The sequence below is a fragment of the Thalassophryne amazonica genome, chromosome 14, assembly GCF_902500255.1.
Source record: "Thalassophryne amazonica chromosome 14, fThaAma1.1, whole genome shotgun sequence".
In the NCBI taxonomy this organism is placed as follows: domain Eukaryota; kingdom Metazoa; phylum Chordata; class Actinopteri; order Batrachoidiformes; family Batrachoididae; genus Thalassophryne; species Thalassophryne amazonica.
This window is the reverse complement of record NC_047116.1, coordinates 74,511,407-74,536,579: the sequence shown is the minus strand read 5'-3', so window position 1 is coordinate 74,536,579 and position 25,173 is coordinate 74,511,407. Positions and strand designations below refer to the sequence as shown.

At 45.4% G+C, this 25,173-nt stretch overlaps 1 protein-coding gene across 1 annotated transcript in view; it reads left to right on the top strand.

The window, feature by feature from the left end:
- The first annotated feature begins 449 nt into the window (after positions 1–449).
- The window catches only part of slc15a2 (solute carrier family 15 member 2), a 148,287-nt gene continuing 123,563 nt past the window's right edge, over positions 450–25,173 (top strand). Inside the window, exons 1-3 of the mRNA XM_034185769.1 lie at positions 450–546; positions 9,199–9,286; positions 20,550–20,691. Coding sequence (XP_034041660.1) covers positions 538–546; positions 9,199–9,286; positions 20,550–20,691 — 239 coding nt within the window. The 5' untranslated portion in view covers positions 450–537. The remainder of the gene's footprint in view (positions 547–9,198; positions 9,287–20,549; positions 20,692–25,173) is intronic.

Sequence of the window (25,173 nt, the reverse complement as noted above, 5' to 3'; positions counted from 1 at the left end):
GTCTCTTTTCTTATTGTTGATGTGGACATTACATTTAAGGGCATGCCACAGGTCTCCCTGCAGCTGTATGTGCAGACAGTGCAGCTTTTGCAAGATTGCATGACAATTGTTCCATAACAGAACTAACATACCTGTGACGATACTGTATGAGAAGCATTTGTGGATGATTTGTGGATTTTTTTTTTTTTTCAGCAGTGATTTTTCCCTGCTGAAAAATCTGACAGTCAATAACTTTATTTAGAAATAAAGTCGACATAATTATCTTAAACATGCGCTGTTTGATTAAATGGAATGTGTGCAGTTAGGTGGTGGATACGTTTTTTGTTTGTTTTTTTCTTGAACTGAGAGGAATAAAGAAATAAAATAAAGAAAAAAAAAAAGTCGATGATTTCCAGAGCAGGAAACTGTCTGGTTGTGCAGGCTGGGTGAAGTCTGGCCAGGCGTGAGACGTGTCCTCGGACAGCAGCAGTGGGGACGGACTTGGACTGTGGTGGGGACGCGGCTGTAGACAGACGGTCCATCGGTCCGAGCAGAACCATGACCAAGGTAACACACAGGCTCAACACAAACACAACTTTCAGCCGTCTGGTGGCGTTTTTTTTTTTGGTGCTTTTACGGCTTCTTTGTAGCGAGTGGAGCTGCGGCAGGACGCGTGGATTGTTCACGCGCCCACACCTCACAGCAACGGACGCGTGCGTGCGTGCGTGCGTGTAGTTTTTCTGTTCCACTGCTGCAGTTTTCTGTCTTTCAAACTATTGTTAGTGAAGTCATACAACAGACGGGTTTTCCACCGCGTGGAACCATCCTGTCCACACTGAGACAGTTTATACAGTTTGGAACCATCCTGTCCACACTGAGACAGTTTGGACCGTTTAGAACCATCCCGTCCACACTGAGACAGTTTATACAGTTTGGAACCATCCTGTCCACACTGAGACAGTTTGGACCGTTTAGAACCATCCCGTCCACACTGAGACAGTTTATACAGTTTGGAACCATCCTGTCCACACTGAGACAGTTTGGACCGTTTAGAACCATCCCGTCCACACTGAGACAGTTTATACAGTTTGGAACCATCATGTCCACAGTGTGGACAGTGTGGATTCATTCTGTCCATCAGATCTGGTGCAGACTTTAGAGACATGATACATTTGGACAATTTAAAATAGAGGTATCATGGATCACAAAACCCACAGTTGGGGTTTTTAAGTCATCGATTGGATTGTTTTTAGATGAGAAAAATAAACACATAAATGAATAAATAAAGGCAAATAATACTTTGCTTTCCATTTTTAATGAGCAATGAAAACACTGAATTTTTCTCTTTGTTCCTGAATGAAAACAAGGTATCCAGTGTTTTCTATAATATTTGAAAGTAACATATTGAATTGTTATCTGCAATATAAACATGAAGAGTATCAGTAAATAAAAATAGCCACTGTCAAAAACGGGGGCGGGGGGATTCTTTTTGTGGATGATGTGGTTCTGTTGGCTTCATCAGACTGTGACCTCTGATGCACACTTAAAGTGTCAGATTAGTGTCAAAAGCACTCATGTGATACAGCATGCATTCAGGTGTAATATATTATTTTACATGCATATATTAGTTGTGAGCGTGGAAATCATCTCTGCACGCGCATGCACTCAGAGGAAACTGCTCCCCAAGCGAGGAGGAATATGTGACCAGTGCGCTGCCGCCTTCTTGAAGTGGATTTCTGCTTCTTGCACATCACTTTACACATGCTTTTATATCCACCCATATAACTGCAAACACGTGGGTTTTATTAAAGGGTTTTATTAAAAAGAAGACCTGAAAGTTCAGCTACAATTTGCCAGAAGGTACATCTGAGATGGAAGCCTAGATGTGATGTTTTGGTGAAACAAAACCCTCCTCTGTCCCACTTCATCATGAAGCTGTATAACTGGAGATACAAAATGCAAAACATGCACTGTGCACAATTTCCCAGTTTTTGAGAACTGTCAACTCCATGCATATTTACCATAGAGTGTCATACTGTTTGTATTTATTCATAATTCATGTAAATAAAGTCCAAGACATATTCAGTGGCTTGGAAATGTTCATGTTTCCATCCCCTGACTTGTCTAAAGAAAACTGGCAGTAAAACTGGTTATTTACAGGCATTATACCAAAGGGGCTGATTACTTATGCAACCCATCATCTTGGCTTTTATATTTTTAATTAATTTCTATCAAGTTGTACAGATTTACTTTCAGTTTGAGTCTAAGAAAGATAATTTAGAAATTTTATATTGAGAAGCCTGATTTTCTTTTTGTATTTGAAATGCTATAAACAAATTAAAATGCGAGAAATACCAAGGGGCTGAATACTTTTGCAAGCCACTGTACAGTCGGGAAAATAAGTATTTGATCCACTGTCGATTTTGCAAGTTTTCCCACCTACAAAGAATGGAGAGGTCTGTAATTTTTATCGTAGGTACACTTCAACTGTGAGAGAAAGAATCTAAAAAAAAAAACAAAAATCCAGAAAATTACAGTGTATGTTTTTAAATAATTATTTTACATTTTATTGCATGAAATAAGTATTTGATCACGTATCAACCAGCAAGAATTCTGTCTCTTACAGACCTGGTAGTTTTTCTTTAAGAAGCCCTTGTATTCTGCACTCTTTACCTGTATTAATTGCACCTGTTTAAACTCGTTACCTGTATAAAAGACACCTGTTCACACACGCAATCAATCACACTGCAACCTGTCCACCATGACCAAGACCAAAGAGCTGTCTAAGGACACCAGGGACAAAACTGTAGACCTGCACAAGGCTGGGATGGACTACAGGACAACAGGCAAGCAGCTTGGTGAGAAGACAACAACTGTTATGATTATTTATTAGAAAATGGAAGAAACACAAGATGACTGTCAATCTCCCTCGGTCTGGGATTCCATGCATGATCTCACTTTGTGGCCTAAGGATGATTCTGAGAAAGCTCAGAACACAGAAGGACCTGGTCAATGACCTGAAGAGAGCTGAGACCACAGTCACAAAGATTACATTAGTAACACATGATGCTGTCATGGTTGAAAATCCTGCTGGGCAGCAAGGTCCCCTTGCTGAAGCCAGCACATGTCCAGAATCGTTTGAAGTCCACCAGTGACCATCTGGATGATCCAGAGGAGGCATGGGAGAAGGTCATGTTGTCAGATGAGACCAAAATAGAGCTTTTTGGAATCACCTCCACTCACCGTGTTTAAAGGACGAGAACAACCCCAAGAACACCGTCCCAACCGTGAAGCATGGGGGTGGAAACATCATTTTTGGGGGTGCTCTTCTGTAAAGGGGATAGGATGACTGCACCGTATTGAAGGGAGGATGGATGGGGTCATATATTGTGAGATTTTGGCAAACGACCTCCTTCCTTCAGTAAGAGCATTGAAGATGGGTCATGGCTGGGTCTTCCAGCATGACAATGAGCCTAAACACACAGCCAGGGCAACTAAGGCGGGGCTCCGTAAGAAGCATTTCAAGGTCCTGGAGTGGCCGAGCCAGTCTCCACACCTGAACTCAGTAGAAAAACCTTTGGAGGGAGCTGAAACTCTAAACCTAAAAGATTTGGAGATCTGTATGGAGGAGTGAACCAAAATCCCTGTTGCAGTGTGTGAAAACTTGGTCAAGAACTACAGGAAACGTCTGACCTCTGTAATGGCAAACAAATCTTTCTGTACCAAATGTTAAGGTCTGTTTTTCTCATGGATCAAATACTTATTTCATGCAATAAAATGCAAATTATTTTATTTAAAAATCATACAACATGATTTTGTTTTAGATTCTGTCTCTCACAGTTGAAGTGTACCTACAATAAAACTTACAGACCTCTCCATTCTTTGTAGGTGGGAAAACTTGCAAAATTGACAGTGGATCAAATACTTATTTTCCCCACTGTATATTCTTAGTTTTCCTTAGTTTGCAGAAGGTGAAGTTCACTGTCAAGCTGTTTCTAACAGCAACGGGTTTCCGATGCCTTTTTGTTTTTTGCAACATCTGTCTTCTCAAATTCAAACCGTCACAAGTGAGCTGGATGCACATTGAGGAACTAAATCTTTTGCGGTAGATTTTGAAGCTGGAGGTGCGAGGATGTTCGTTTCCCTCTTTTTTAGTTTTTTTTTTGGGAGGGGGGGGATATCATGATCAGTATGTCCGTCTGTCCGTCCATCTGTTTTCGCTTGTTAGCGTGATATGCAAGAACCACTTGAACAATTGAATTCATATTTAGCATAAAGGTGTACATGGGTTATCCCCTGACACTGTTGATCACAGTGACCTTGAGTCAATTTCAAGGTCACAGGGAGATTCCTGATTTGTGGGGATCAGGGAGATATGTCATCTCCTGATAACTCCTGTTTTAACAGCTGCCATGTTAAGTGCTAAGCTAACCTGTGTTGCAGGCTACGAGTGAGACACTATGTGACTGTGAACCGGCAGCTCTGCTTTATTGTTGCGAGATACTACCGATGATTTCTAGTCTTTTCAAAAACCGACTTCAACCCGCAAAATAAAATTCAAAACCACCCAATCTGGCAGCATTGCTGTGCTGCAACCAGATGCTTAAAGGACATTTCTCACATTTTTTTAATGTCCCAGTTAGTAAGACATCAAAGTACTCATGATTTTAAGTGTCTCTGCACACATGTGCTAATAATTAGTGTTCTCTGATGTATTTTATTCCTCTCACTCTGTGCGTTAGCAGGTGCATTTCCGGAAAACGTTTCACTTGACAGTTCTCGGCATTTTTCAGTGTGTGACGTCCTTATTAGCAAAACAGAAACATCTCAGTGACTGCCAGACAGCCACCCAGCTATCACATTTATGCACTCAGGTATCCGCAATTGGTGATCAGCTGTCTCTCAATGTCTGCTCCACCATCACCACCTTCTCTGTCCACCTCCTCTCCACCTGCATTACCTACCTCTGTACATCATCCCCGTGAGCCTATCACTTGCCATCTTGAGCCACACTCTGGTCTTCAATCATCCGATGTGGAGGCCGGCAATCTCCAATAGATTGTTGTCACTCCATCAGGATACTTGCAGTGTGGCGGCATTTTCAGTTGAGTTACAGGTACTCACCGTGGAATCCAGCTGGAATGCTGCTGCACTGCGGAGTGCATTTGTTAATACGTTATCTGAGATGCCTAAAGATGAACTGGCGATCTGAGATGAACCCGAATACCTAGACAAATTTATTTCTCAAATCAAAATTGATAATAGGTTGAGGGAGAGACGGCCGAAGGGTGGAACACACATCTTTCCCTCATTTCCCTCTGCGACTGGGTCCCACGTCTTCTTCCTTGCACTCCACCAGCAGTGGCCACAGCGCCCCCTGTCAGCTTGGCAGGACTCGGTTAACACCTAAGGAACATAAGTATAGATTAGACTCTGGGGAGTGCATATACTGCGGTGTCCGGGTGCACATCCTTGTGAATGCCCAGCTCAGCCAAAAGGTCTATTGGTGATCTCCCTGTGACCTGCATGTTTTTGGATGTGGGAGGAAGCTAAACACGTTGTCCCCCACGCAAACACGGAGAGAACAAGCAAATTCCACACAGAAAAGCCACAGGTGGGAATTGATGCCATGACCCTCTTGCTGTGAGGCAACAGTGCTAACCACTAAGTCGCCATGCTACACTAAATTCTATTACTATTCACAATAAATATTCCCTGCCTTTCTTGGATTCAGCATTTGACTCCTTACATAGGCATCTGTATTCACCAAACTTGACCTGCGCAATGCCTACCATTTAGTCAGGATAAAAGAGGGAGATGAGTGTAAGACCACGTTTAACACCCCTCTAGGTCTATTTGAATATCTTGTCATGCCCTTTGGTCTCACTAATGCTCCCGCCACCTTCCACACCCTGGTGAATGATGTATTATGAGACTTCCTTAACCATTTTGTTTTTGTTTATCTGGATGATATATTGATATATATTTTCTCCAAAGATTTGTCCGAACATGTCCTGCATGTCTGCCTTGTATTGAATAGATTATTGGAGAACCATCTATTTGTGAAAGCGGAAAAATGTGCATTCCACCAAGAGTCCATTTCATTCCTAGGTTTTATCTTCCAACACAAAAAAATTCAGTCCTGACCCCTCTAAGATCCATGCAGTTACAGATTGGCCCACTCCCACCAACTTCAAACAGCTCCAACAGTTCCTAGGTCTTGCCAATTTCTACCTCATATTTGCAATTTCAGTCAGGTCGCAGTGCCTCTTCCATAAACTCAGCTCCTCTAAGACTCCTTTTTTCTGGTCCTCTGAAGCTGAATGTGCCTTCCAGTCAGTTAAACACTGCTTCACCACCGCTCCCATACTCATACAGCCTAATCTGGATCATCAGTTCATCTTGGAGGTCAATGCCTCCAACATCGGGATCGAGGCCATCCTTCCTCAGCAGGCTGAGAGAGATCAACATCTGCAACCCTGTGCATTTTTCTCCTGGCATCTGACTTCAGCTGAGCGGAATTATGATGTGGGGAACTGGGAACTCCTGGCGGTTAAGGAGGTGCTGTAGGAATGGAGACACTGTCTTGAATGTACGTCTGTTCCCTTCATTGTTTGGCTAGATCATAAGAACCTTCAATACATCCAATCTGCTAAAACACTTAATTCCAGACAGGCCAGGGAGTCACTGTTTTTTGGATGATTTAATCATCTACAGACCTGGATCTAAAACCACCAAATTGCATGCACCCTCATATCAGTTTTTACATCAGGATCAGACACCATCCCCAGATACCATCATTCCAAACCAGATGGTGGCTGAAGCGCTCACCTGGGACATTGAGGGAGACATCTCGGAGACCCAGAAGAAGTAGGAGGGGGACTGGGAGAGGGACCTCGCAGGCAGCTCTTTGTGCCACACGACGCTCGGTCTGCTGTTCTATAATTCATCCACAATTCAAAGTTCACCTGTCATCCAGGTATCCAGAGAACCCTCAGCCTTCTGCAACAACACTTATGGTAGCCCTCCGTCCAGGCACATGTGCAGAATTTCATCAAGGCCTTCACCATCTGCGCTATGAGTAAGCCATCTCACCAGTCGCAGTCCGGACTTTTCAGTCCCTTGCCTACTCCTGTTCACACATCTTCTTGGATTTCATCACTGGTCTTCCCATCTCCAAAGGAAACACCACCATCCTCACCGTTGTGGACCAATTCTCCAGGGCAGCACACTTTGTGGCCCTGCCCAAATGGCCATCCACCCAGGAGACCTCCGACCTCCTAGGTCACCATGTGTTCTGACAACATGGCATTCTAGCGGCTGTCGTGTTGGACCGAGGACTCCAGTTTACATCACAAGTTTGGAAGAACTTCTGCTCTGCTCTTGGGGCCTCGGTCAGTCTCTCATCCGGATTTCATCCACAGACCAATGGCCAAGCGGAACGGGCCGACCAGGATCTTGAATCTACCCTCCGGTCATTACATCCTCTCACCCATCCTCCTGGAGCATTCAACTGTCATGGGTGGAATACGCACATAACTTTCAGGTGAGCTTAGCGATCGGACTATCTGCTTTTGATTGTTCATTAGGATGTCAACCACCTCTGTTTCCAGCCCAGGAATGTGAACTAATAGTGTCTTCTGTTCAAGTCCACCTGTGGCTGTGTAGACAGTGTGGAGGGCCGCTCATTCTTTCCCCCCAGCCTAACCATAACCACCACCGACCGACCCCCCCCCCCCCCCCCCGCTTCATTTTTAACCTGTAACCTCCGGCCGATCACCCTCCTACCGCCCGGATCGTGGATTACCATCCGGTGTGGACCGTGTGCATGATTCTGGATGTGTGGCGCCGGGGTCAGGGTTTCCAGTGTCTGGTGGACTGGGAGGGTTATGGACCTGAGGAGAGCTCCTGGGTGCCATGGGGCCTGATTCTGGACCCCTCCCTTCTCCGGGACTTCTATTGGGTCCACCGAGCCGGCCTAGTAGGTTGCCTGGTGGCTCCCATTGTCGTGGTGGTGGTGGGGGGGTACTTTTGTGCTGCCTTGGTGTCTGCTCTGCTCCCCTCCATTCCTGTTTCTCCAGGCACTGCATCACGGAGTTGCTTCATCACACCTGCCAGTAATCATCAGCATCTGTACTCCAGTACCCCAGTCCTACCTCTCTGTAATTGCCAGAAATTCAGTTCTTCCTTCATGGTACCTGGCCTTAGTATTCTCTGTCTCCTCTCTGTTCATGCTGTATTTTGACTCTGTACATTCTGTTTGCTTTTTTTTAACTGCTTTTTCCTTTTGTTTCCAGCGCTCCTACCTACAGTCCGCTCCTTGTCCTGGTTGTGTTACTATCCACCATCTGGCTCGGAAATTCACTCCCATCATCATTCTGGTCAAGTTGGCGTCTCCTTGCTCCAGTGTTTCCCTTCATGGACTCGTACATTTATCATTTCATTTTGTTGTATATTTATCAACTGAGTTTGTTCACAGAATAAAATTGTTATTTGACTTTTTCATTTTGACTCCTTGCATTTTCGGTCCTAAGCTTGTGTTCTGGTTTAACCATAACACCAAAGAGTGTTCAGTCAACTCTATCATAGTGTTACATCCAACTGATAAAGTCTAACAGAACTGATTTAACACACTGGGTTGATTTAACACTGTTTTGAATGGGAACATGTGCTCATTTAGAGTCAGTTTAAGTGCAACATTTACTGTGTTCTTATGTTTGTACAAATTTAAACTGACATGAAGAAGAAGAGAAAAAAAATCCCCTTCACATTAAAGAGGGTTTCTGACTAATTGCTTATTTCTTCACCAAAGTGTGTTATTTTTCCTAAAAATGAGAGCCACAAAGTATAAATACTGGTGTGAAATCACATCTGCAGTGGAGAACTTTCATGCCTTCTTAGTTTAAAATGAAGATGTGCAACCACCTTTAAATTTAGTGACATGTTTCAGAACGTTACAGTTACCTCAGCAGCCTTTATTTTTTAACAACTCATTCATACGTTACAGTAAATAAGATGAAGTATTGTTCAACATTCCATTCATTCCATCTGTGACGTCTGAGAGTTAGAGATGTGAAACCATTGACCACAACTTCGAGTTTCTTTTATATTTTACTAGGAGAAACATGACCATGAGTCAGATACATCATAGATTTGTTCTTCTCGTGTTGATAAGTAAATCTGATACTTGTTGGAATAAAAGTACTGTTTCCCCCTCAGAAACTGTTTGGGACTAATTACCCCGTCAGCATCTGCTTCATCGTGGTGAATGAGTTCTGTGAACGCTTCTCCTACTATGGCATGAAAGGTATGAAAACTCCCAACTCTTATTTGCATTTGTGAACAAAATGTGAGTTTGATATAAGTTAAAAACTTCTCACGTACTCTTCTTTCATGAGTTCAAACTTACAGATTCTGCAAAAGCTTTCAGCCTTTTCATGAAGAACATTATGTTCCTCAATATCATCAGAGTGAGTTTTTCCTTACCGCTGTCACCTGCGTGCTTGCTCTAGCAGTTGGTAAAGTTAGACCTCATTTGTGTGAAGCACCTTCAGGCAGCTTTGTTGTGATTTGGTGCTATATAATCAGAATCAGAATCAAATTTATTGACAAGTAATTTCTCACATACAATGAATTTGATCGGGTGTCATTGGTGCATAAACCACAATAAAAAGGAAAGGAAAAAAATACTTCTGTAAGAAGGAAAGGAGTGAAATAGAAAAATGCAGGGAGGATCAGTCTGTACTTTGGGAGTGGGGGTGGGGACAGGTTAAATGGGGGTCTCTGGAATTATTTATGACTCTAGCTGCAGATGGAAAGAAGCGGTTTTTGTGTCCTGAGGTTTCGCTCCTGATGGACCTCAGCTGTCTGCCAGAAGGGAGGGTGACAAAATGTTTGTGTTCTGGGTGAGAGGGATTAACCACTATCTTGCTCGCCTCAGAGCTCTGCTGGAAGTGTACAGGTCCTGTAGGGATGGCAGATTGCAGTTGATCACCTTCTCTGCTGCTTGGATGATACACTGTAGTCTGCGCCTGTGCTTAGCATACCATACGGTGATGGAGCAGGAGATGATGGAGTCAGTGATGGCAGTGTTGTTTTTGGCAGGTTAAACATCCTCATCTGCCGTGGAAAGTACATCCTCTGTTGTGCTCTCTTGATGAGAGAGCTGATGTTTAGCTCCCACTTGATATCCCACTTGATATCCCACAGAGATATAAATGTAATAAATTGAATTGTTTGTTTATTCCAGGAAAGAAGGTTTTACTTGGTAGAATCCTGTAGGAAGTGCAATGAGTACCAGATAATCTCTTTGTTAGATTATAAGGGGTCCAAGTCTGGCAGAGCTGGGGACAGTGGTTGCAAAATATCTTTTCCCAGGTCCAAGCATGGCTGAGAACCCTATTGTTTTGTTACATTTTGTATTATTAGGGGTTCAAGCCAGACAAGACGAGAAACAGCAATTGCAAAGCAATGCTGTTTCCAGTCCAGCAGGGCTAGAAACCCTATTGTTTTTATTAGGATTTTTCGGGGTCCAAGCCCAGCCAGGCTGCGGTCAGCAGTTGCAAATCAACGCTGTTCCCAGTCCCAGCAAGGCAGGGAACACCATTGTTTTAATTTGGATTTTATTTATTTTGTTTATTTATTTTGTTTTTATTTTTTTCTCCAATAAATGCAATACTGGAACCTAGATCATACCAGCGGGAGAGGTGTCACTTTCAGAATGGGTACAAAACCCTAAGACACAAAGAATTGAAACAAATCAGCCTATTGGGGGCGCTATAGCAGCATGTTTGCCTATTTGCGCCTATATAGTTTCTTCACAAATTAGCAAAATATGCAAAACCAACTTTTTCACATGCAACTCAGACTGTTATTCTGATCAACACCAGCCACACTTTGTACTGGACAGCAGAAGCTTAAGTTATTAAAAAGAGGCTTTAACCTACATGGATCAGCCATAATTCATGCTGGTTGGTAGGTGATCAAATACTTATTTCATGCAAGAAATTGCATGAAATGTGTGGTTTTTTTTTTTTAAATAATTACTTCACATTAATTTGGGTCAGAAGCTGCACACAGGCGACACATACTGGAAGAGGTGGAGGTCCTCTGTCACCTTGTAAAGTCAATAATTAAGCAGTTTAGTGCCGGAGAATTGGCCCTGAATAGCTGACAAAGTGGGAAATACACCTAGTAAACATGGGTAAATTCCATGCTCATTTTTTCACTTTAGTATGTGCTGGTGACACGTTGTACCAGGTTACTGGTAGTTATTACCATTCAGTCCTTTTTTTTACTTACATCGTGTTCGAGATGTGCAGCTTTATGTCTGTGTTCTGCTCTTTTTGGTTTGTTCATTGGTTCAGTTCATGTGACAAAGTATGTCAGAAGGAAATAAATTTGACACAGCAGTGAGATTAAATAGAATAGAATAGAAACTTTATTGTCATTGCACATATATACATACAATGAAACCTGTCCTCTGCATTTAACCCATCTTAATTACAGTTAGACACAATCCAACCACTAGGAGCAGTGGACAGCCACAGTCTGGTGCCCGGGGACCAACTCCAGATGTAGACACTGCCTTGGTCAGGGGCAGAGAAAGGACCAGACCCTGAATAAGCATGGTTTGTTTTGATTGTGGGAAGAAACCGGAGTGCCCGGAGGAAACCCAGGCAGACACGGGGAGAACATGCAAACTCCACACAGAAAAGCCGGGAATCAATACCATGCTGTGAGGCACCAGTGCTAACCACTAAGTCACCGTGCTGCCTCACAGTTAATGATTATTGCCTCAGACACTGAGTTTGTGTACTCAAAAATGAATCAATAGTTTTTATTAAACTGGTTGAGAAGGTTGGGTCTAACCTTGAATGGACTCTGGTGTCAGGGCAAATTTTGGGGCATGTCCCGATAATACAGCGGAGCTCGGACATCTTTACATTGGTATTTAATTAGATTATGAGATACACAGAGACTTCCGGTTTCTGGCAATGGAGTATACGTGCCGGCTGCTGGGTCCTGCTACATTTTTTTTTTACTTGCAAATCCCTACTTTGATATTTAGTAGCTACATTTTTGGACTTATGATAAGTGTGGTGATCGTTTTAAGCTTGCAACATGTCCAAAACAAGAAGACAGACCGAGAAAGATTCAGCTATTTCTAGCTATTGCTAGCTTAGCTCATGATGCTAGCGTCGGTCTTAACCCGGTGATTGTTGCCTTGCTTGAACAGCACAGGACGGCCATAGCTGCTGATTTTAAGGCTTCATTTGAAGTGATTAATGGCAAGCTGGATAAGATTCAAGCCGATGTTGTGAACTAGGGAATTTGCATGGGGGATCTTTGGGCTAATGCGGAGGATGTTAGCCAGCGCTTAGGAGCCCTCAAAGCTACATGTGAATCACTACAGGAGGAGAACAAACTTTTGAAAACTAAACTTTCTGACCTGAAGGGAAGAAGCAGATGGCAGAGTGTTCATCTGGTGGGTCTGCTGGAATCACTGGAGGTGGGTCCACTGCAAGCTGAGTTCTTCTTTCAGCTACTTGTGGAAGTTTTTGGCAAACTAACTCTGTCATCTCCCCCCAAGCTAGATAGAGCTCATCGTAGCCTTAGGCCCAAACCAGGTCCAAAGGAGGATCTGCGCTCGGTCATCATCCACTTCCACTGCTTTCAGATCAAAGACTTAGTGATAAGAGGTGAGGAGATGCTGTGAGACTTTGGAGTACCGTGGACACAAGCTCCAGTTTTATGAGGACTACAATGCAGATGTTCAGAAGCAGTAAACCGAGTACAAGGAGGTCATGACCAAACTGTACATCAGAGGTTTCTGTCCTTCTCTTCCATGCCAGGCTTCCGATGGCAGGGAAGAGAAGGCACCGGTTTTGCCATCTCTTCCAGATGGCAAAACCGGTGGCTGGTGTCCATCTCTGAGGCCACCCGTTTCATCCAAACCACTGAGGGAAATCCTCGTCCTCCAATTTAAAGTGGCTGTTCTTGCTGGTCAGATGGGAGATGAAGGATTGAAAGCAGAAAAGTGTCAAATCACAACCGTTTGTGTCTGATATAACAGGTGGACATCAAGCTTCCAGTCCCAGTCTGAACACGGTTTGAAAAAAATAAATGGCCGGTCTTTTAACCACAGAAATTACTGCGGTCCTATTTTCCTCAAATTGGTGAGTTTCAGAGCTGAACTTTAATTTGTACCTCTGCATGTCCAGACTGCTCGAGGTTTTAATGGAAATACATTGCGATCGGACGGGACATTTATCCGATGTGAGTTATATGTATGTAACGGATTAGTTACAGTCAGTGGGAATCCTGAATTGGGACATGCGCCTCATTTAATGACTGGGTCAAAATTTCCTCTAAAATTTTTTTCTGCCAAATATATTTGAGCCATTATCAAAATGTAAACGCCACGTGCACTGCAGAAGCACTGAAAGCACTTTGCTGCTTTCACTGCGCAGCCTGACATGCACCGCAGCAGGCTGAGGGGTCTTAGCCATGCTAATGCTCCCCAGAACCACTTTTTGCAGTGAATTTTGTTGGGAGAGTGTAGTGACACGGACCCACAACAGGGGGCGCAAATGAACGGTCAATAGATGAGCCAAAAAGTAACAATTTAATGTTGTGAATGTGCACAACGAACATACAGACAATCACAGAATATCATAACAGTCAATACACAGGGGTGACGTGTGGGCAGGCTCGAGGATAGAAGACGTCTGTCCTGAGAAGAGCCGGAACCACACGATTTCCGCCGCCCCAGAACCTGGTGAATACTGGAGCCGCCAAGTCCCGAATTCCCAGGTGATCACCGTCCCCGACTGTCGGATCTGGTACTGCTGGCGAAGAACAAAGACAGTCAAGTGTGGGTGTGTGTACACCCAGTAACAACAACGGTGGGAATGCCACCTCCACCTCTCATTCAATATGTTGCAGCGGTCTCAGCTGAAAAGGAGCGCCGTCTTGCACAGCCTCCTTACAAACGACCGGTTCTCCTGCAAATTCTCACAATAACAGAATTACAAATCTCACAAAAAGGCTGAGAGTATTACCTCCTATGAAGTATGATATCTCGGCAACGAGGTGGAGATGACGTCTGGTCTTTATGGAGTGAGATGATGTTGAGTAGATGGGTGACAGCTGTCAAGAGGTAATGAGCGACAGCTGTCACCCCCGGCTGTGTCCATGGCGGCAGCGCCCTCTCGTGCCTGAAGCCCGCACTTCAGGCAGGGCGCCCTCTGGTGGTGGGCCAGCAGTACTTCCTCTTCTGGCGGCCCACACAACAGGACCCCGCCCTCAATGGGCGCCTCCTGGCGCCCGACCGGGTTTGTCGGGGTGTCGGCGGTAGAAGTCGGCCAGGAGGGCCGGATCCAGGATGAAGCTCCTCTTCAGCCAGGAGCGTTCTTCGGGTCCATACCCCTCCCAGTCCACCAAGTACTGGAACCCCCGACCCATCCGACGGACGTCCAGGAGCCGGCGCACCGTCCAACCCGGCTCCCCGTCGATGATCCGAGCATGAGGCGGAAGCGCTGCCGGACAACTGCCACGGTCCTTCGCACCCCTGGATGACAGGAGAGCTTGGAACCATGACAGAAGTCCAAGACTGCAGCTCTGGCCTCTGGTGGGACATACTGACGGTTCTTCGGACTGGTTCCAGGGTCCGGGCTCCGTGCCAGGGCCAACCGGACGGTCTTCTCCACGTCCCAGGTGAGGGTGGCCACGATAGTGGACTCCGGAATGATGGGCTCCGGTGGATCCGACAGCTCTGTTTTGACTTCGTCTTCGTGTACCCGGGACAAGGCATCCGATCTCTGGTTCTTGGTCCCGGGGCGATAGGTGATCCGGAAGTCGAAACGCCCGAAGAACAGTGACCAGCGGGCTTGCCTGGGGTTCAGCCGCTTGGCGGTCCTGATATACTCCAGGTTCCGATGGTCAGTGAAAACCGTGAATGGCACAGACGCTCCCTCCAACAGGTGTCTCCACTCCTCAAGAGCCTCTTTCACCGCAAGGAGTTCTCGATTGCCGACGTCATAGTTCCGTTCAGCCGGGGTCAACCTGCGGGAAAAGTAGGCACACGGGTGAAGAACCTTATCGGTCTCTCCGCTCTGGGACAGCACGACTCCTATCCCTGAGTCAGAGGCGTCCACTTCAACCATGAACTGGTGGCTAGGGTCGGGCTGCACCAAAACTGGCGCAGTAGAGAACCGTCGTTTCAACTCCTTGAACGCGGCTTCGCACCGATCCGACCAGGTGAAGGGGACTTTTGGAGAGGTCAGGGCTGTCAGGGGGCTAACTACCTCACTGTAGCCCTTAATGAACCTCCTATAGAAATTAGCAAAGCCGAGGAACTGTTGCAGCTTCCTACGGCTTGTTGGGTGGGGCCAATCTCTCACCGCCGCAACCTTGGCCGGATCAGGGGCGACAGAGTTGGAGGAGATTATAAACCCCAGGAAGGACAAAGACGCGCGGTGAAACTCGCACTTCTCGCCCTTCACAAACAGTCGGTTCTCTAACAACCGCTGCAGGACCTGAAGTACATGCTGGACATGGGTCTCAGGATCCGGAGAAAAGATGAGAATATCGTCCAGATATACAAAGACGAATCGGTGCAGGAAGTCCCGCAAGACGTCATTAACCAAGGCTTGGAACGTCGCGGGGGCGTTGGTGAGGCCGAACGGCATGACCAGGTACTCAAAGTGACCTAACGGGGTGTTAAATGCCGTCTTCCATTCGTCTCCCTTCTGGATCCGAACCAGGTGATACGCATTCCTAAGATCCAGCTTAGTAAAGATTTTGGCTCCATGCAGGGGGGTGAACACGGAATCTAACAATGGCAACGGGTATCGGTTGCGAACCGTAATCTCATTCAGCCCCCTGTAATCAATACATGGACGAAGTCCGCCATCTTTCTTGCCCACAAAAAAGAAACCTGCCCCCATCGGGGAGGTGGAGTTCCGGACAGCCCGGCAGCTAATGAGTCCCGGATGTAGGTCTCCATTGATTCGCGCTCAGGTCGTGAGAGGTTGTACAGCCTGCTGGACGGGAACTCAGCGCCTGGAACCAAATCAATGGCACAATCGTACGGACGGTGCGGGGGAAGGGTGAGTGCCAGATCCTTGCTGAAGACGTCAGCAAGATCGTGGTACTCAACCGGCACTGCCGTCAGATTGGGAGGGACTTTGACCTCCTCCTTAGCCTGTGAACCGGGAGGAACCGAGGATCCTAAACACCCCCGATGGCAGGTTTCGCTCCACTGAACCACCACCCCAGACGGCCAATCAATCCGGGGATTGTGCTTCAACATCCATGGGATGCCCAAAATCACGCGGGAGGTAGAAGGAGTCACAAAAAACTTAATCTCCTCCCGATGGTTTCCAGACACTACCAGAGTTACTGGTTGTGTCTTGTCTGTGAGTAAAGGGAGGAGGGTGCCATCTAGTGCCCGCACCTGCAATGGCGAAGGAAGCGCCACCAGAGGGAGCCCTACCTCCCTTGCCCATCTGCTGTCTAGCAGATTCCCTTCTGACCCCGTGTCCACCAGTGCTCGGGCTTGAAGGGTTAAATCCCCGCTCAGGATTGTGACTGGGAGTCGTGTGGCAATTTGTGTGTGTCTCACTTGAATGGTTTGACCCCTCCTTAGCCCAGTCTCTAAGGGCGGTTGTTGTCGTTTTGGCTGTTTGGGGCAGTTTCTCTGTGTGTGCTCAGTTGAGCTGCAGAGAAAACACACTCCACGGATCAGCCTCCCCATTTTGGCCCTGTGCGTTTCCCTAACAACGTCAGCAGGGGGAGCTGTTGCCCCACAAAGCGCTGCGGCTGTGGAGCATGGGGAGGGCGGCGCCTTATCGAACCCGGAAGGGAGAGGGGCGGCGCGTATCCGGTCACGTCCTTCGCCTCGCTCCCGACGGCGTTCCTCCAACCGATTGTCTAACCGTATAACGAGATCGATAAGCCCATCTAAATCCCGCGGTTCCTCCTTAGCTACCAGCTGCTCCTTCAGAACCAACGACAGTCCGTTTACGAAGGCGGCGCGGAGCGCAACGTTATTCCAGCCGGACCTCGCAGCCGCGATGCGGAAGTTGACTGCATAAGCGGCTGCGCTCTCGTGTCCCTGTCTCATTGACAGCAGCACAGTTGAAGCGGTCTCTCCTCTGTTAGGGTGATCAAACACTGTTCTGAACTCCCCCACAAACCCAGTGTATGCTGATAACAACCGTGAGTTCTGTTCCCAGAGCGCCGTAGCCCAGGCGCGTGCTTTACCCCGAAGCAGAGCAATCACATAAGCTATTTTACTAGCATCTGACGCGTACATGACGGGACGTTGTGCGAAGACGAGCGAACACTGCATAAGAAAGTCCGCGCACGTCTCCACACAACCTCCGTACGGCTCAGGAGGGCTTATGTATGCTTCAGGGGATGGTGGGAGGGGTTGTTGAACCACCACTGGAACGTTTATATCCTGCACAGGGTCGGCAGGAGGAGGAGCCGCAGCAGCGCCCTGAGCGCTTGCCGCCATCTGTGCGGAGAGAGCCTCCACCCTGCGGTTCAGGAGGATGTTTTGCTCAGTCATTTGATCCAACCGAGCTGTAAAGGCGGTGAGAATGTGCTGCAGCTTCCCAATCACGTCTCCTGCAGACGCCTGCGCTCCCTGCTCTCCCATTGGTCGTTCAACAGCCGGGTGACGCCCCTCGGAGTCCATGACGCTGGCCGAGATATCCTGTTGTGAGAGTGTAGTGACACGGACCCACAACAGGGGGCGCAAATGAACGGTCAATAGATGAGCCAAAAAGTAACAATTTAATGTTGTGAATGTGCACAACGAACATACAGACAATCACAGAATATCATAACAGTCAATACACAGAGGTGACGTGTGGGCAGGCTCGAGGATAGAAGACATCTGTCCTGAGAAGAGCCGGAACCACACGATTTCCGCCGCCCCAGAACCTGGTGAATACTGGAGCCGCCAAGTCCCGAATTCCCAGGTGATCACCGTCCCCGACTGTCGGATCTGGTACTGCTGGCGAAGAACAAAGACAGTCAAGTGTGGGTGTGTGTACACCCAGTAACAACAACGGTGGGAATGCCACCTCCACCTCTCATTCAATATGTTGCAGCGGTCTCAGCTGAAAAGGAGCGCCGTCTTGCACAGCCTCCTTACAAACGACCGGTTCTCCTGCAAATTCTCACAATAACAGAGTTACAAATCTCACAAAAAGGCTGAGAGTATTACCTCCTATGAAGTATGATATCTCGGCAACGAGGTGGAGATGACGTCTGGTCTTTATGGAGTGAGATGATGTTGAGTAGATGGGTGACAGCTGTCAAGAGGTAATGAGCGACAGCTGTCACCCCCGGCTGTGTCCATGGCGGCAGCGCCCTCTCGTGCCTGAAGCCCGCACTTCAGGCAGGGCACCCTCTGGTGGTGGGCCAGCAGTACCTCCTCTTCTGGCGGCCCACACAACAAATTTGCAAGGAGAGATAGGGAGGCAGCAGTTTATTCAACTCTTTTCAAGCTGGACAAAATCTATCTTCACATGCCAGCAACTTCTGTGCTGTGTGAGAGGGTCTTCTCCAAAACTGGAGAGAAGAGGAAAAAACTCAAGCCTAACAACAATGAAATTATCTTGGTTTTAAATAAAAATCCTTAAATCCCCCAAATCACCTTCATTTTACACAACTATAGTCATAACAGTCCCTAGTTACACAAGCATTTCACAATTTATTGCATACAGCATTTATGATGGCACAATCACATGAAAATATATTAACATACGAGGTCTATTAGATAATAAACTGACCGTTTTATTTTTTTTTAACTATATGGATTTGAATGACGTGCGATTACACCAATCATGCTTGAACCCTCGTGCGCATGCGTGAGTTTTTTCACGCGTGTCGGTGACGTCATTTCCCTGTGGGCAGGCCTTGAGTGAGATGTGGTCCCGCCCTCTTGGCTGAATTCCAATGTTTCACACGCTGCTCGAGACGGCGCGCGTTGCTTTATCAACATTTTTTCTGGACCTGTGAGGAATATCCGAGTGGACACTATTATGCGGACATTCCACTGTTTAAGGACATTTTTTAATGAAAGACGTGCGCGCAAATTCGCCGAGTCATTTCCGTGACGACTCGGCAAATCTGTGTGTGCCGCGACAGGAAAAACACCTCCATGTTGAAAACCATTTGTAAAATTCAGGCGGCTTTTGATGGCTTTCAACAAGTGAGTAACTGATAAATTGTTTAACAGCTTGGGCATGTTCCAACTTGCCCGTTAAGGTTTCCAACGGAGGTGTTTTTCCTGTCGCGACACCCCGCGGTCGGGTCCGGCCCGACATGCGACTCTGCCCGCACGTTCTTTCATTACAAAATGTCCGTTAATCAATCAATTCAATCAATTTTATTTATATAGCGCCAAATCACAACAAACAGTTGCCCCAAGGCGCTAACAATGGAATGTCCAAATAAACTCCTCATGCCGACTTCTTCTGAAAGTTCTCTGTTCTCTGAGGACTTCCTGGGTCAACAGAGCCTGAAATGTGGAAATTTTCAACTTGAAACGGTGAGACGCTGCCGCCTCGAAGCGCAGATCGCCATCAGGCGCCATGGGCCGTCCTTACGGCGACACTACCAGACCAAAATCTCTCATCAGCCGTTAAAATTCTCTGAGCCATTCCTAAACAATGAAAAAATCGACGAGAGGGTGGGCCACTCCTCACTCAAAGACTGCCCACAGACGAATGACGTAACCGACAGGCGTGAAAAAAACTCTTGCATGCCCACGAGGGTTCAAGCATGTCTGATGTAATCACACGTGATTCAAATCCATATGGTTTTTGAAAAAAATAATAAGGTCAGATACTTTTCTAATAGACCTCGTATTATTAATATTAACCCTCTGGGGTCCGAGGGCATTTTTTGGACAGTTCACTCGCCTTATTTATATAGCGCCAAATCACAACAAAGTTGCCTCAAGGTGCTTCACACTAGTAAGGTCTAACCATACCAACCCCTCGTACTGTGTTCCCGCTGCGACGGTTTCATGCACGCTCATGCACAACACTGTTGCGTGCACAAAAACAGCGGAGTGGGTTCGTTCACGCCTACCTGTTGTGGTTCGCTCATACGAACTGTTCTGCCGTGATTCACCCTGATTTGTACTTAAACTCCTCTCCTTTCATTAAGAAACAATGCGCTGTGGTCTGGTCTATATATATATATATATATATATATATATATATATATATATATATATATATATATATATATATATATATATATATATATATATATATATATATATATATATATGTATATATATCACCAACCTGGGGCAGGAGGTCTGATGTGAGGCAACATTGTGCAACAATACCACTGTGTTAAAAAACATGGTCAGTGAAACGCGTACGGCCATATGATGAACAGGGTTACTCTCACCCTCACAAAGCGTACAGGTCGAAGTGCAGGAGTCCAGACTGGTTTGGTGTTGGTGTTGAAATGCAGACTTCACAGTAAGGTGACTTAAATTGTGATGGTTCATTTGATTATGTGTCTGTTTACAGCGGTGCTGACGCTCTATTTCGTCAGTTACCTGAAGTGGGATCAGGACTTCTCCACCGCTATCTACCATGCCTTCAGCAGCCTGTGCTACTTCACACCCTTACTCGGAGCAATCATTGCTGATTCCTGGCTGGGCAAGTTTAGGTGAGTCTTTGGTTCCTCCGCCACGGAGAGTCCTTTCTGCTTGGGTCTCCAGTTGATGTTATTTGTCTGTGTCTGGGTAACAAACACCTCACACGTGCAACAAAAGTGACGTGATAGCAGTTTAGCAATACCACTTGATTGCCGTATTGATGCAGGTACTTTGGAAGTACTTGTGATTATAAGAGAAATATCAATCCTTTGGTGTTGATTCAGTCCATCATTTGTTTCATTGCATAAGAACCACCGAATAACCACGGACACGTTATGATGACAGGCACACTGTGCAGCACAGCAGGAGATCCCAGTCCTCATGAGGAAAGACAGCACAAATCAGATTGCACAAAGCGTGCTTAAACTCACTTACCACGGATGCAGCGGGGAGGCTTTTCTGTACGAACCACGTGAACACAACAGCAGAACAAAGCTGTTCACAACAGTGAACAGCTTTTCTGTTTTAACCTAAGGTCCCACACATTGATGTCAGATTCCAACCTGGTCTCACGGCAAGTCGTGATTCAGCAGCACGAAATATACATTATTATCATACGAGGGCTGTCCGTATAGGTATAGGTCCTTTTTATTTTTTTCAAAAACTATATGGATTTCATTCATATGTTTTTACGTCAGACATGCTTGCACCCTCGTGCGCATGCGTGAGTTTTTCCACGCCTGTCGGTGACGTCATTCGCCTGTGAGCACTCCTTGTGGGAGGAGTCGTCCAGCCCCTCGTCGGAATTCCTTTGTCTGAGAAGTTGCTGAGAGACTGGCGCTTTGTTTGATCAAAATTTTTTCTAAACCTGTGAGACACATCGAAGTGGACACGGTTCGAAAAATTAAGCTGGTTTTCAGTGAAAATTTTAACGGCTGATGAGAGATTTTGAGGTGATTCTGTCGCTTTAAGGACTTTTCACGGTGCGAGACGTCGCTCAGCGCTCTCAGGCGCCGTTGTCAGCCTGTTTCAAGCTTAAAACCTCCACATTTCAGGCTCTATTGATCCAGGACGTCGTGAGAGAACAGAGAAGTTTCAGAAGAAGTCGGTTTCAGCATTTTATCCGGATATTCCACTGTTAAAGGAGATTTTTTTAATGAAAGACGTGCGGACGGGTCCGCGCGTCGGGACGCAGCCGACGCGGTGCGGCGGCACAGGAAAAACACCTCCCTGTTGATAACCATTTGTAAAATCCAGGCGGCTTTTGATGGCTTTCAGTGGAGTGAGTATATGAGAAATTGTTTATCAGCTGGAGATGTTCCAACTTTTCCTCAAGTCTTCCAACAGAGGTGTTTTTCCTGTGGCGGAGCGTCGCGGTTCTAAAAGCCATCATAATTATTTATAGGAAAATGTTCTTTTTTTTCTACTAAGGTCTGAACTTTGAGTGTTTACACAGGAGTGAAAAGTGAGAAAATATTAATGCCTGTTTGAGAAAAGTGTATAAAGTGTGTAGTGAGGGGTTTTACAGCCTTAACACATCTATAATAATTGTAAAAAATAACGCTGACTACTTCGCGGATTTCGCCTATCGTGGGTTATTTTTAGAACGTAACTCCTGCGATAAACGAGGGACCACTGTATATGGTTTTCTTCAGGGTGTATATAACTGATAACTGATAATCTATTGGTTCGTGATAATTTGATGAAAAGTGCCTAATTTTCGTCACGGCAGCACAAATTCATTCTAATTCATTCCGTGATGGCTGCACAAAATTAAAAGTGAAGCGGGGGGGTTGGGGTGGTTATGGTTAGGGTGGGGGGAAAGACAAGATTTGGTATGGTTAAGGTTACGGTCGGGGGTAGGAGTAGGGTTAGGAATAGTGAGTTTAAAAAAACCCTGTCACGAAAATTTGACTCATTTCGTCACGGGAGCACAAAAAAAAAAAAAAATGTGAGACTGGGCTGCATATTCACAGACTGCGATGGTGCGCCACTGCTTTACTGTTGTCGACATAAACAGTTTGTAGGGGTTCTTTTTTAAAGTGTGTATTTCCTCAGCGTGCAGCTTATGGTTATTTGTGTTGTGTTTGTTACAAACAATTGCAGAATTTTGCTGCACGTGTGAGAGGAGCATCACAGTCAGCGGACAAATGGACCAGAGAATAAACACAAGTCTGGTTGTCTTGGTGGTCTGAGGATTACTGGGTACTGCTATTTATGAACAAATACTGGAAACACAAATGTTACTGACAGACTGAAAATCAGACAAGCACAAGGTTTACTGATGCGCATCACAAATCCTTGAATTGGCACAAGGTTTACACCAGATACCCTTCCTGACATAACTCCACATTTCATGGAGAAATGTGGCAGTGGACGATCCACTTGGCCACCACCCCTGCATTTATATAGCACTTTTTCCATGTGTATCAGACGCTTAAAGCTCTTCACAATAATGCCTCACATTCCCCCCGATGTCAGGGTGCTACCATACAAGGCGCTCACTACACACCAGAAGCAACTATGGGATTAAGGACCTTACCCAAGGGCCTTTAGTGATTTTCCAGTCAGGCTGGGATTTGAATAAAGGATCCTTTGGTCTCAAGCCCAACGCTTAACCACTAGACCATCATCTCCCCCAATCTATCAAAACTTTGATATTTTCTCCGTCAGACCAGAATTAACAGAAAATGAAAGGAAAACCACTGAAAGCGGGCTTAAATATGTCACTCACACACACACACAGACACACACACAGAGTTTTAATATCACTGTGAGTTGGGTTTGTGGCCCACTGGGGGATAATTATAGGTTATACAGATTTGGTAGAAACAATCGGCTGTGTGTAAAGAATCCAAGCAGCAAGAGGGGTTCTGCTGTTCACCCACAACATGACAGCATACTGTGTGAACAAATACCAAATGTTACATGAAATGAAAGTGAGGAGGTAGATCTTCAGCAACACAAAGTGCTTCCCTCCGGACATCATTATACCGATCAGGCTTTTTAACCCTATCCCTATCTGAGTCATTAGTATATGCGTTTCACTATTACAGTTTCATTATGCATTAAGAAACCTTCAATCAAAGCTGCTTATAAATGTTCTTAATTATCTATTTAAAATTAAGTAAACTGATTTTTTTTTTATAACCAAACAAATTTTTAGTTGTTAAAAATACATTTATTATTATTAGGGCCCGAGTAGGCAACGTCCAACGAGGACCCTATTGTAATTGCGCTGTTTATTATTATTATTATCATTATTATTATTAGGGCCCGAGTAGGCAACGTCCTACGAGGACCCTATTGTGATTGCGCTGTTTATTATTATTATTATTATTATTATTATTAGGGCCCGAGTAGGCACGTCCTACGAGGACCCTATTGTAATTGCGCTGTTTATTATTATTATTATTATTATTATTTATTATTATTAGGGCCCGAGTAGGCAACGTCCTACGAGGACCCTATTGTAATTGCGCTGTTTATTATTATTATTATTATTATTTATTATTATTATTAGGGCCCGAGTAGGCAACGTCCTACGAGGACCCTATTGTAATTGCGCTGTTTATTATTATTATCATTATTATTATTAGGGCCCGAGTAGGCAACGTCCTACGAGGACCCTATTGTGATTGCGCTGTTTATTATTATTATTATTATTTATTATTATTATTAGGGCCCGAGTAGGCACGTCCTACGAGGACCCTATTGTAATTGCGCTGTTTATTATTATTATTATTATTATTATTATTATTATTTATTATTATTAGGGCCCGAGTAGGCAACGTCCTACGAGGACCCTATTGTAATTGCGCTGTTTATTATTATTATTATTATTATTATTAGGGCCCGAGTAGGCAACGTCCTACGAGGACCCTATTGTAATTGCGCTGTTTATTATTATTATTATTATTTATTATTATTATTATTATTATTCTCACTCTTGAAATCAAAATTTCGGCCTCTTCCCATGCTCAAAAACTCACCAAACTTTCCAAAGTCGTCCGGCCGGATCCGAAATTCGATATTTTGGGGGCCTCGCACATGGTCGCAGAAAAATCGCGAAATAGTGCCCCCTAGAAATTTTCAAAAACCCCTCCGCATTGGGCTTTTTTCATCGTAGCCTCACGAAATTCGGTACACATATTTACCATGCCAGGATGCACGAAAAAGTCTGTTACTGTCATGGTGAAATATCGACAGGAAGTCGGCCATTTTGATTTTATGTTTCGATTTTGAGCAAATTTTTGCCATTTTTGGCCATTTCCACTACTTACATTTGAACGAATTCGTCCTAGGGATTTCATCCGATCGTCTTCAAACTTGGTCAAAATCATCACAACACAATGGTGATCAAAAGTTATCAAAAGATTCTAATTAAGTCAAAAAGCGTGGCTGCTAGGGGTCGTCAAACTTTGGCGAGCTTTTCAGAGCACGCCATTTCACTTCGAACGGCTGTCACGCCCACATACTTCATCGTAGATCCTTCAAACGTGCTGGACATGATGAGGGCTCTGCCCTGAACGTCTACATATCCTAAGTTCCCA